Below are 14,159 nucleotides of genomic sequence, written 5' to 3'. Positions count from 1 at the left end.
ATTTAATTATAGGGAATCGTGAATGCAATTTGTCGTACTGTTCATTCATCTGTATGTATATATATAAATGGTTGAGTTACGTACAACTTTGTAGAAAAGTTTGTGGTATCTATTAACGGCACTAAACATTGCGGTATGGGTTTTGCCACCCAGTGTGATTAACCTCAAAGTGAAATGAAGTGAGCTAGAATGTTGTAGACGAACGGCTTCTGCTTAGTTTTCTTTACCTTGTTAAGAATAACGATGACTTTACTGATTTTCCTCAGTGATTATTGTTTTGGCCTTGCGCTTACAATAACTAATTAAAATTGCTATCTGCTTGAGATAAATGTTTCAGATAAGGTATGACGAGTTTGATTTTTATTATACTTTTAAACAGTTAATCATAAAATATATATATAATGGTAATTTTCACTAAAAAAATCGAATCAGATCAGTATGCAATTGTAAGTCTAAGGTTTGTTGAAGAAGTAAACCAACCTTTATAAGCCTAGCGAGACCGAAGTCAGCAATTTTGACGATATTCGCTTCGGCCACGAGTACATTTCTAGCTGCAAGATCACGATGGATGTAGTTTTGGGACTCGAGGTACGCCATGCCGGCCGCGATCTGCGCCGCCATATCGATAAGCGTCTGGAGCTTTAGGCCACGTCCTTTACCTGTAAAATAATTTCAAGTTTTTAATATGTATATATATATAAATAACTTATTAGTTAGTTATAAATAAATTTGTATACAAAAAAAAATACGGTCACGGTCGATCTTTTGGAAAAACATCTAATATTGCAATAGTTAAACCCATTCAATGTTGTCACAAAAACAAACGTTTTTGTCCGATTCGTCACGTATTCGCAATAAACGGTGATCGGAGCAACTCCAGTGTCAGTATCTTGTAACTTCAAAATTAAAGTAAATAGTTCTATTTAAGCTTTTAAGTACTATATTTTTACTTAAAGTATTTCACAAATATAATTAAAGCAGTAGGTAATATTGATACCACTCAACTCCGAGTTGATCCGCGACATCTCCCCACTCGTGCTCGTATCATTCGTTTTTTTTAAAATACAAATATATAGATATCATATTATAATACGAGTTAATTGAAAACAAGTTTAATGATGATACATTCTTATGAAATGTTTATCATCGAGATTTTCTGCATTTAAACTATAGGCGAGTGTGCAAAGTCCAGATTAATTATTGGATTGACTGAACACAAACATTTGTTTAATCATTTAGTTTATTAATTTTTTGTAGTTTTACCTTGTAAATATTCCGAAAGAGAGCCGTTTTTCATCAATTCGGTTATGATATAAATCGGTTCTTCGAGAGTGCACACAGCATATAACTGAATAAGTTTGCTGTGTCGAAGTTTTTTCATTATCTGCGCTTCTGCCAAGAAGTCTTTCGGGTCCATTGTACCAGATTTGAGCGTCTTGATGGCAACCGGTGTCGTGTTGTTCCATAGCCCCTCCCATACTTCACCAAATTGCCCGTGACCGAGTTTACGTACAAATTTCAGAGAAGAACGATCGATCTCCCATTGATCACGTGTTCTATGCGATAGCCCTTCAGTGACGGGTTTCTCAACCTATAAAATAAATAGTTTAAAAATATTAAACGAGTTGACGTTAGTCCTTAAATTATAGCGAATGTGTTCGAAACAAAAGGTAATAAAACAACAATTGTCAAGTTTCCATAAATCTACAGATCTGGTGAATTGGCACAGTGTACTGGTTGTAACTTTTACTCGAAATTAATGATGTATTCAGAGCTCATCACGTGTTGAATTATTATGAAGTGAATTGGACATAATTGGCTTTAAAGTCGCATTACTTATGTGACCAGGTCGATTGTGTCAGGTCGTAAAAAGGATAAATTGTAGATTGATCGAGTGACATTAAAGGATTCTGCAGACGGATAGGCGACGTCTAGATACTGTAATATGAGAAGTGCATGTATTTTTTTTAATTCACAACACGTTGTAAGTTGAAACCGGCGGTTCGTGGCGACGGTGGCAAGCGACCGCGACCGCTGCATGTATGTTATTTCGTTTTCCTGTCGTAATTAATCAACAATAATCAATTTTAAACTGAGAAAAATATCGTACGGTTTATTGCAATTTATACCAGACTGATGTCTAAATTACTGAATCTGTCGGTATATAACATCGACATTTAGGTTGCCGAGGTTTAGTTAAAGACATAGGTAAATAAATATGCGATCTACGGGAAAATAGATTTGACTTCGATAGAGTTGCGTGGAACAGTTAGTATAATATGAATAAGAATATTTATGTTAAGAAATTACATTAATGTTCTGGTAGGGGTTCATTCAAACAATAAATACTTCTTCAAGTTAATATTTGTTTAATCATCATCACCGAGGCTATTATATAGCTGAACACCAGTTTAATTGAATTGTCTGATGTTTCAAAATGCAAAAACGTATCGCAAATAGCATAGTTGATGTAATCGCGTTCGTCGCTTGGTAACCAAAGTTGATGTAAAATGTGCGAATCGTTATACAATCTGTCACATTGACTGACTGACATAGGTTGTTATTTGCATGTCCAAATAGCTGCATGTATGTCGTGTTTTTAAAAATAAGAAAACGATCCAAATTTCCCTCTCGAGCTAACAGATGTATATTAAATAAGAAATCTTTTATTAATTTGTATAACGAGATTTCATTTCTGGGAAGGCCGTAGATTATGTCAGAGAACGGGTTTGTCTACGTTCTCTTTTTATGCAAAAAAAGGAATAATTTACATAGTATAGAATTAATCTTTTATAACTGTGTAATTAAATAAATAATTTGTTGCATTAAAATAGAAAATACTAATATATATATTATAGTATAGGTTGGCGGATGAGCATATGGGCCAACTGATGGTAAGTGGTCACCAACGCCCATAGACATCGCCAATGCGCCACCAACCTTGGGAACTAAGATGTTATGCCTGTAATTGCACTGGCTCACATACCCTTCAAACCGGAATACAACAATAACAAGTACTGTTGTTTTGCAGTAGAATATCTGATGAGTGGGTGGTACCTACCCAGACGGCCTTGCACAAAGCCCTACCACCAGTAAATAATTTAATAAAAATAATAATTTAAATCGTTAATAAGTATCACTCGTTGGTCTGGTGGCACGTTTATAAGGCTGCAAATTTAGTGCATCGGAAAACACGTAACGCGTCTGGTTCGGTGTTCATTTTCAGCTGAAGCCGGATAGATTCCATTATGAGTGAGGAAATCGGTAGAGCATTTGTTTGCGTACACATTTATGCACTATTGCACATTAGCCACCGTATCTAAGTTAGGGCTGGGATATTATAATAAAATAATAAATTGTTTAGAAACTCTTCTGTATTTGGTACAATGGCATGGACACTCGAGGCTTCAAGTTCAGTAGTTTCACATTTTAATTTACAGTCTTATATCTCTAAATGACTATTACTCCAAAATAAAAGAAAATATAAATGAATATAATAAAAGTTAATTATGTACAGACTACAAAGATATATATGACGTTACGGGGATATAAATTGTTAACAAATAAGATTAATTTTATTTTGCTAATTAGTTTATTAATCAGAAGAAAGGTATTCAAGAAAAATGCATCTTATTCTCCGTAAAAGTAGCGGATAACCGTAAATGCTACACGAAATCCAAAATTTCTCGGAAGTCAAATATTGACTTTCGTCAAGCTGCTTAACGAGCGGTTAAACCAGTTAATACATGGTTATATGTACGTAGACTACCACACCTGTCATCTGATCGACAGCTCGACCATCCGCTAGTCAAGCGAGTGGTCCAACTGCAGACAGCTGAAAGTGACCATTTGTTAAATAATAACTAGTTTTTTTATCTAAGAAATAATTCTATGCAAAATTATGCCGTCGATTCAGTTCTACACAATCTCTTAACTTAAATTATTTCGTAGGATTAAAAGATTTGTCAAATCATTCATGTTTCTAAACAAGGAAGAGAGGGCATCATTTTAAATTTTATCACACTTAATTTGAAGATTGTGTGTAAAATAGAATTGACGTAAATATTCCGAGACAGTCCAGTGGAATATTAATATGTTAATCAAATCTTACGAATTTGAATTCAAGTAAGCACCTTGAATATTCATCTTGTGCTTAAATCCTAACTACGTACATACAATATTAATACATGAGACATCTTTGGTGTAATATACACAGTTCATTTATCATCACGATTAAATTAGATTAACGATTATGTGAAACTCGTCACAGAAGACTAGCTAACAGCGGAGAAAAAAGTAAGCTCATTAGTTTAATACATATTACAATATATTTACCTACAGATGTTACAAAAAGTAATAAGATTTTTATTTTGGATTGTATACAAATGTCATTTGAGGAAATGTCGTGTAGTAAGTTATTGTAACTGAGATATATTTAAAACGAATAAAAAGTTTTAATAATTTAGGAGCAAAAAGCGTCAATCGGTTTAACAAGTGTGCTTTTCGAGTCATAGAAAGGCATTGTAACGTCATCACAATGACTGCTGCCATATTGCGAAACCTGTTACAGGCGTGTGTACAAGTTTATTGTGCATTTAAAAATTAATCATAATCCACTTATGTTTTCGTTCTATTTTCAATAAAGTCATAATAGACGAAGTTATTAAAATTAATACAGGTCAATAGCTCTCCAAACGGTCTTAGGATAGTAAAAAGATATTTTGAATGATTCCATTTGTATATAATTCGCACTGCATTACTAAACACTAGATGTTGCAACCGCTATTGGCTTCGAAACCGCATAGATGTTGAGAAATGTGAATCTAAATATACACTAGAGACGATGTAATTTTATTATCCTAGAAACGTACCTACCGATATAATTCGAGAGATCGCTCGTGTTTTACTTAACAGTGAAAATCTAATCTATAAGATGTTTCGTTATGTTTTCGAAACAAGGACCAAATTATTTTGTAACTTATCTCAGCACGAAGTTTAAACGTAGCCAACAAAGATCTTATCAATATTAAAATAATCATATATTTACTCCATAGATCAGCTCTCTCTTCTTTACTTTGTGACTGCTATTGTTATAAATAATATTTTAGGAATATATATTTTAATATTGTAATAGTACTTTTTTGGTAATTTCACTTATAAAATATTCTTAGAATAACCCTGGATATTTTATATAATCTCGCTAAGTTTTGAGTAAAATATGAAAGAAATGAGAGTATATTCTTTTTAAAAAAAAATAGATTTAACAATTTTATTATTAAAAGATTATATTCTGAAGTTCCTGATAAAGTTCAATGAAACTTAGTGTGATAACAAATATACCCAGGGCAATACAAAGTTATCATTTTATGTAAAGAAAAATTGATTCAGAGTTCCAATTGTAAAACTCCGATAAATAGGTATAACTATAACTACAGATAAAATTTATATTGTATAAAATGGAATTTTAATAAGAAATATTCTGCAAGTTTTTAGAACAACCAAAAGAATTTAACCTTGACAAAACCAGCGTCTGAGTTTCTTATTTGGATCCTCTTTTTATATTAATCAACGGTCACGTTTATCTTAGGGTGGATGCGCGGCTACAGCTTCTTATATAACTTAAACGATAAAACGGAAAACATATTTGCAACAATATTCAGAAAAACTAAAATAATTTATCATAAACAAAACTTAAATATTCACAAAGTACCCAAAACATGTTTTTAAACTTTGAAAGTATATTCGCGTGTAAAAAGTTTAAAACTTTTAAGGGTTTAAAGCTATGTGACGTAATGGTAATTGTATTTAGGTCAGTACAACGCAGACGATGTTGCGGATAAGAACTAGTTTTATGATACGTTATTGCAAAATTCTTTGAACTTGAAAGTTTCAAGTATGATATATAAATTCACATTAGCATAATACACTGCGTCACAATATTAAGCGACACGTTATCGCATAACTATGTCAATATTAACATATTTTACATCCATCAACCAACGCTAGACTGACTCCTTGAAGTTTTACTTTTAACTATTTATTATGAAAATATAACAGATATGTAAACATTCGAAAGTGAGTAATTTGAATATTGATAGCTTTTATTTGCTAAATCAAGCTTTAGTAGTTTGAACAAATGTAATGAAAAAAATACTAGTGATTTGGATAAGTATGTGTGTACCCCGCACACATACTTGTCACATTACCCAACATGAGTTATTCTACAGCTGGTTTTGGTCTAAAAGATTGAAGGGTGAGTGAATTAGTCTAATTAGAATTCAATTCAATTCTTAGCTTAATGGCTTTTATTTCTACCAAATGGGCACAGTTCAATAATTACAGGTAAAACAATTGGATGACCGTTTCAAAAATGCCAATGCTATACCTACTTACGATCACGTAAACATTTTGCTAAATTTACAAAAAAAAATAAAACATTTATCACGATTCGTTAATTTGATTGTTAAAATGAATTTTTAAAATACAAGTTTATTACAAAATTATATAGTTTCTCCGTGTTGCAAGTTATCAAAATATAAAAAAAAAAAGATTTTATTTAAATTAGACAAACACGTATAAAAGTTCAAGTTTCAATGCGTCATCGGTATTTAATTAAACGTGAATAGATATGCGATAAAAAGGTGAAATAAAATAAACGAAAATATTAAAAATAAATAAATTTTAGAACGTAATAAAACAAATCTATCTATCATTGAATTTCATTGGTTATTTAGCATAAATAATTTGAAGTAATTCGAATATGAAACAAAGAAAAGTAATTAAAACCGATCTCGAACAATAGAGTTCGTTAAAGTATAAACGTCACTGGTTTTATTTAATCGCGTGCCGATAAATATAATCAATTAAGATGTTGTTTTGACAATGGCCGCCTTTTGTTGATATTAGTCCATAGAAAAAATATAATAAAACTGTGTAATTTTACGAAACATTGAAATACAATTCATATAAAAAAACGAGACGGTATTTTATATTTATAGTTCGCTGATCTCGTATTTAATATTTAAATATTTAAGTTATATATACCTATATATATATATATATAATATACCTATTTAATAATAACTCGTTAATGTCATGAGTGGGCCTTAGGTGGGGAGGGGGTTATTATATTTCCCAATCCAGTTGAGAAGAATATAGCGTACAAAACTAAAATATTTTTTATTCAAATAGACTTTTACAAGTACTTATGAAATCGTCAATCGTTACCACCGATTCGGAATGTGGATTCTACCGAGAAGAACCGGCAAGAAAATCTCAGTTACGCTTTTTATTTTTAACAAAAATACAAATTTGCAACAATTACATACACTTAGTTCCGACACGAGATTGCTGGATCAATCAATTTACGCATTTTTGTCAAACATATATTTAGTAGCTGATAAATAGGCTTTACTAATAAGATTATTTTTTATAACTAATTGAAGCCTGCTTGGTTGGTTTGTTCAATCCGCCATATCGCTTGTCTGTGAATTGATGGAAATATCAAATTGTTTCAATTCATTAAGGTAAGGCAAGATGTTCCAGTTGATAAAACGCGTGGGTTTACACCGAAGATAACGTTTTTAATTTCGAGCTAAATTTTATGTCCACGTCCTTCGGGTAAGATTAACATGTTTTATATAGAAACATCGTCCACTACTCCAATATGAAATACCGTTTCTGATACTGTTCAAATAGTTTAAATATGGCACTATTGTGGTAAGAATAATCTTAAATATATAAACACAGACTTTCTTATTTTGTTTCGTTAATGAAAAAAAAATGTTATTTATACCTACCAGCTTTTAAAATACGTTTTTAAATAGCCGAAGCGCAATCAGTTTTAAGGGCACATTTTATAACTAAATGTATATATCTAAAGCAATTTACTTATAAATCTGTGAAATTTTGTAGTTAATCATTCGAAAGAATCTCGTTGTGCATAAATATGCAAGTATTCATTTTATTTGTAGTATTTTTTTATATAAATCTGTATATGTATGTATATATGTGATTATAATGTTACGTAATCTCTTACACAATTCTGCAATTAAGCTAACAAGGCGAAATGAACTATTGAATGTAATTATCCGTTTCTTATAATAAGGATTTAATCACGCAATATAATATAAAAATATATTTATAAGGCTTTTCGTTTAAAACGTTTTTATATTTTAAAAACAATATCATAAATAGTGATTCAATATGGCAGTTTGTTTATTTTATTATATGACATCTGTATATAAGCAGTAGATGTGTAGCGTGTTAAGTTTGGTTTATTTATGGCTGTTTTATTCGTTTTACCGTATATGCTGATGTTTATGATCAATGTTATGCTTTTGTGGCAGCGTTATGTCATATAGCATATACAGTATAACTTTTCTCAATAAACGGATTCATTTGAGGCATTTAAAGCAAACTCTCGAGGTTTACTTAATACCTACAGTCGTGTTACACGAGTTTTGGTTATACAAGATTCATGTAAAATATGTAAAGCGATCGATATGGAAATATCACTTTTTGATAGTATGCAAAAAGTGATATTTCCATATTGTGAATTGGCTGGAATATGATATAAAATTAATAGTTAAGATCAGAATGAATTGTTACTGGTTTTTGTGCAGATTCCTACAGTTATGTAGCGTTCAGTGACTCATTTGATAACAACAACGCTGAACAATACTACGTGACATTTTGGACGTTTGAAGGGTGAGCCAGTGTGTTATATGGAAAAAAACAGAAACAAAATAGATTTTATGGTTGTCAGTGATAATAAACGGTGTCTAATACCATTTACCATTACGAGAACGTCGGCTCGTTTGAGTTATTATGAAAAATAAAAACAACTAACAAAGATTCTCTCAAGTAAGATGATTTTTTTTTATTCAAAATTTGATGGAGAACCTTTAAGTTTTTGATTTTATGTTTTAATATTTCGCGAGGGACGTGAAGGTCGGCGCTAGTTATTAACTTTTAAAAAAAAAACAAATACGAACTCGGTTATTATAAGGTTTCCGGTTCTCTGAGGTATTAAACGTTGAAGAAATATTACGAATATTACTTTCGTGCGGTTACAAGTAAATTATTTTTACATTAACAGTAACAGACGAACGGCTCTCGTTATAACCGGATAAATAATAAATATTGCGTGGTGTATATTTTAAGTCTACAACTATGACCATTAATATCATTAATGTCAATAATTAATCGCGGCAACGATTATTAAATAAAACTTTATTCATTTTCTCCCTGCAAAATACGTTTATTACATTATACACAATATAAAAAATAAGATGTGAGATAACAGCCCATTTTAAGTAAATCTTTTGTTTCGGTGTATACAATAAATACATAATATTTTTTTTTTTATAGAATAAGAAGGCGGACGAGCATATGGGCCACCTATTGGTAAGTGGTCACCAACGCCCATAGACATTGGCATTGTAAGAAATATTAACCATCACTTACATCACCAATGCGCCACCAACCTTGGGAACTAAGATGTTATGTCCCTTGTGCCTCTAATTACACTGGCTCACTCACCCTTCAAACCGGAACATAACAATACCAAGTACTGCTGTTTTGCGGTAGAATATCTGCTGAGTGGGTGGTACCTACCCAGACGAGCCTGCACAAAGCTCTACCACCAGTAATAGATATTTCACGTGCGTTTAATGCAAATTTTCGTGGAGCTAGCCCCAGTGGTTTGGGTTATGCGTTAATATATCTGTCAGTCAGTTATTCTTAGTAATATAATTATTCAAATATATCTCATAGTCCGATATTGACGCCTTCAAACATTTTTTATATTTTTATAATCGATATTTTATATTTAGAATGAACACAAGTAATTCTTATCAACTTCATCACTGATATGATTCACTCGTGTTTATTCTCATAGCGAAACAAATATAATTGCTGTGAGCTAAATGAATGACGTCATAAAATAAAAGAAGTTTGCAAGTAGGTACCTACTATGTTCATATGTTTATCAAAGATTTATATCAAATCAGCGTGTATTTGATTATTTACTAACTAATGCTAATATAGAACTATAGAAGCACGTTATTTTATATTGATGTATGTATATATGTATCTAATAAATAGAACATCTTATAAATAATATGCAAATATTGTAATGTAGATGATATTTTTTAAACATTGATCGGCTTAAATGTTAATGAAAGGTAGCGCCTTCAAATTATATAAATTGAATTTATATGTATTACCTACTAGCGAATAGCCCGCTCGCGTGACAATAACTCTTTACTTTTTTATATCCAATCAGAACGAGCCAACAACAACTGAACAAAGTTTCAAGCCAATCGGATGAACGATACGCGAACACAGAATACGGACAGAACAAGCATTCATTTTAATTTACCTATGAGGTTTAACTGTTTACCTCGTTAGAAATGTTCGATCATTAATATTAGCCGCAAAAATGCACAAGAATTAATATAAAACTGTAAAACGCAGTGTGATATTACGTCGATTCCACAAATCTGTCTATCATATATCAGTCTGACGGGAAAATTATTAGTATTAATTACATAATCCGATATCTATTCGAAAGAAACCGTTCGAGACTGTCTCCGCTAATGTGGTCGGTCCCTGAGCCTTATATATCGTTATTATGTCTATTTTTCACGTAACATTATATTTATTTACCATTTATAGATAACGTGACGTAATACTTCGTAGCGTTTGTAGCTTTAAACTTTTAACACAAACTTCGATCGGTGACATAATTTTTTATATTCGCTATAAATATTTACTTAAAATTTTGTTTCATTATATAAGACCTTAAAATGTTTCATATAAAATAATGTGTTTCAACGCAAAAACCGCTATTGATTCAATTAAATATTTTAATTAGTTCAATGATAATATTTTAATTACTAATAAATATAATTAATCGAAAACAAAAAATCAAAAAAAGATAAAATGATGAGATAAAGAATCGAAATTTAAAATGTCCTGACGGTTCTGGTCGTAAAATAAACATAATTAAATCAATCAAAATAAGTTTTTATATCTTTTTAATACAGGAAGCTGAAAAACTAGCGAATTTTAGATGAGTGATGTAGCAAAAACAACTAATCATCTTCGTCTTATTTAGTTTAAACATACCAAAGTGAATCCGATTTCAGATAAGAAAATTCCAGTGTCTCACATTATTGTGACCGAATTAGACGGACTATCCAACGTTGAATTTGCATTTGGGAAGGTTTCTTTTAACAGACGTTATTTTTGAAAAACGCCTGTTTCTGTGGTCGGTAGAACAAACTCGAAACTGACCGTAGAAAACAGTCGTCAAATGTCAGAAAGTGATATGCGACACTGACCATAATACCTATACATTTTAAAAATACACGCACCATAATAGTATATCACTATAAGTCGGTTGTCAACATTTCACGGCTGAGTAATTAATTGAGATCTTTTAGAATAGCTTTGGCAGCATTAAATGGTGACGCTTATATACTAAGTAGGAATTCTGAAAAGATCTTACGTCTTGAGTTTAAGAGTTTAATTAGAATAAGTATTTTAGTTGTGTTCTGCGAGTCGTCGGTTTAATACGTCATCGGAAAGAATTCAAAGCCCGCTTTCGTCACCATAAATAAATTAAATTATGAATGATAATGTATTATGTTTATTGTGTATTATGCAGTAAACCATGCACTATAAATGCCTTATCGATCATATAACCGCGGTATAAAAATATATAGTAAAATTGCAACATAATTGCGTTTGACTATTTTATATATTGAATAAATATTCTATATATATGTATCGAAAAAATATTGTAGATATTTCGAGAAGATAAAAATAGTTTTGAATATATGTTATATGTATAATAAACAAAAGTGTCTAAAACAGGGAGCAAACGGCCGCCACTTAAGAAAATGAACAAGTTTGTATTTTTACTAAATTAATTATAATTATCTTATGTAACAAAAAAACGTTTGTAGTTAAGTTTATATAAGTCTTCTACTCTCATTGACTGTAATAAAATAAAATAAAATATATTTTTACCTAAAATATTGTCATTCTATACAAACTAAAAAAAATGAAAATTTCGTATAAAATACATATCTAAATAACAACCGAACAAAGTCGGCTATAGTTCGTAGTTCATAAATTACAAAATATCTTTATTATATAACAAAACGGAATTTCCGTAGTGACATGGATATAATAACGTCTTAATCGTCTTCCAATCATAAACGTTTAACATTTTTAGTTAACGAGCCAGTTCCTCGTTTTTCCTTGTTTTATAATAATAATAAAATAGATTCACATAATAACGTTATGAACATATGAACCAGTACTTATTCCACCACGCTGCTCCAATGCGGGTTGGTGGAATAAACATGTGGCATAATTTCAGTGAAATTAGACTCATGCAGGTTTCCTCACGATGTTTTCCTTCACCGTAAAGTACGAGATGAATTATAATCACAAATTAAGCACATGAAAATTCAGTGGTGCTTGCCCGGGTTTGAACCCACGAATAAGCTCCAAATCTTCTTCGCAAAAAGAGGAGAGGAGGCCTTTAGCCCAGCAGTGGGACACTCACAGGCTGTTACGGTACGGTACGGAACCGGTACTGGTATCCATGTAAGTTTAACGTAATTATAAAAAAAAGCTCTCTGGCCTATATATAATCCTCTTTAGCACATCATTTCAAGTCATTTAAAAGAATAATAATAAGAAATAGTGTTAATTCTATTTTATATATAATTCTCAACAGATTGAAACTAAAATCGCACACACTTGGAGCACAAAATCTTGTTTTCTCTTTTAATTCGTTTGTACAAAAAATTAATATCCTGGGACATTTTTTCACACACGGCCATCTGATCCCAAATTAAGCTTGTACAAAGCTTGTGCTATGAAAACTAGACAACTGATACTACATATACTACTTTTCTTTTGTAAATACATACTTATATAGATAATTACACCCAGACTCAGGACAAACAGACATGTTTATGCACACATATGTCTGTCCCGTAAATAAAACTTGGTTTTCATTTATTTTAAACTTGCCCCTTCTCAATTAATTCTAATCGGCGTCAAGATTTATTACTTAAATTAATTATTTATCACCACCCAGTCATTAATTAATCTTTACCCAAAGAGATAAACTTCGTATAGGGGTTTCGATTTTAAATGTCAATTATTTAATTGTAAAATAAGGCACAAAAGGTGTAAAAGTTAAATGATATTATCATATCGTTTTCAGATTGGTTAAAGTTAATGGTGTAAAATTATTGCTTTGCTTTTCAGGGCCATAGCGTGAAGTTTTATAATACCTTAAGGTATTGTTTAAGTGAATTTATATAGCGGAAATCAAAGGATTTATTCAAATCGATTTTATAGCTCCTGAGATTATTAATTCCTAAATCTTCAGTTTTACAATGTATGTATATATAAAATCCGCATATAGAGGTAGAAAGTGATCATTAATTAGCCGAACTATAAAAAAAGTAAAAGTTCGTACCTTACGAACGCACTAGCAACATGATTAATGTTTTAATTCATATTTAATTAAATAAATGAAGCAAATTAAACGATTACGTATATAGTTGTCATTAAGAATTCATTGTGATTACATGTAATTACTACGTGTTGAAAAGCGATTTCTAGTATTATTTATTGTATAGGAATTTAAACGTGTCCAATCGCTACGATACTATATTGCGAATTGACGAATGTTTTACGCATAGCCAAATAAAAAATATTACAGATAAGGAATTAAAAAAATACCTTTATATTTTGTAGCCGTAATGGTATTCAGTACAGTACAGTACAGTAACAGCCCGTTAATGTCCCACTGCTGGGCTAAGGCCTCCTCTCCCTTTTGAGGAGAAGGTTTGGAGCTTATTCCACCACGCTGCTCCAATGCGGGTTGGTAGAATACACATGTGGCAGAATTTCAATGAAATTAGACACATGCAGGTTTCCTCACGATGTTTTCCTTCACCGTCAAGCACGAGACGAATTATGAACACAAATTAAGCACATGAAAATTCAGTGGTGCTTGCCCGGGTTTGAACCCACGATCATCGGTTAAGATTCACGCGTTCTAACCACTAGGCCATCTCAGCTTGGTATTCATAATAAAAATAAATCATTAACGAATTATAATT

The 14,159-nt window shown here is 31.2% G+C and overlaps 1 protein-coding gene across 2 annotated transcripts in view; it reads right to left on the bottom strand.

Annotated features, from left to right (window-relative positions):
* The window catches only part of LOC126774822 (tyrosine-protein kinase Src42A), a 66,021-nt gene that overhangs the window by 5,623 nt on the left and 46,239 nt on the right, over positions 1 to 14,159 (bottom strand). For both annotated transcript variants that reach the window (XM_050496446.1, XM_050496445.1), the window contains exons 4-5: positions 1,264 to 1,591; positions 481 to 659 (exon numbers count right to left, since the gene is read on the bottom strand). In XM_050496446.1, the coding sequence (XP_050352403.1) occupies positions 481 to 659; positions 1,264 to 1,591 (507 nt within the window). The remainder of the gene's footprint in view (positions 1 to 480; positions 660 to 1,263; positions 1,592 to 14,159) is intronic.

This window comes from Nymphalis io, chromosome 17 (genome assembly GCF_905147045.1).
Source record: "Nymphalis io chromosome 17, ilAglIoxx1.1, whole genome shotgun sequence".
In the NCBI taxonomy this organism is placed as follows: domain Eukaryota; kingdom Metazoa; phylum Arthropoda; class Insecta; order Lepidoptera; family Nymphalidae; genus Nymphalis; species Nymphalis io.
Note: the sequence above shows the minus strand (reverse complement) of the source record. Positions and strands in the feature narration are given on the sequence as shown.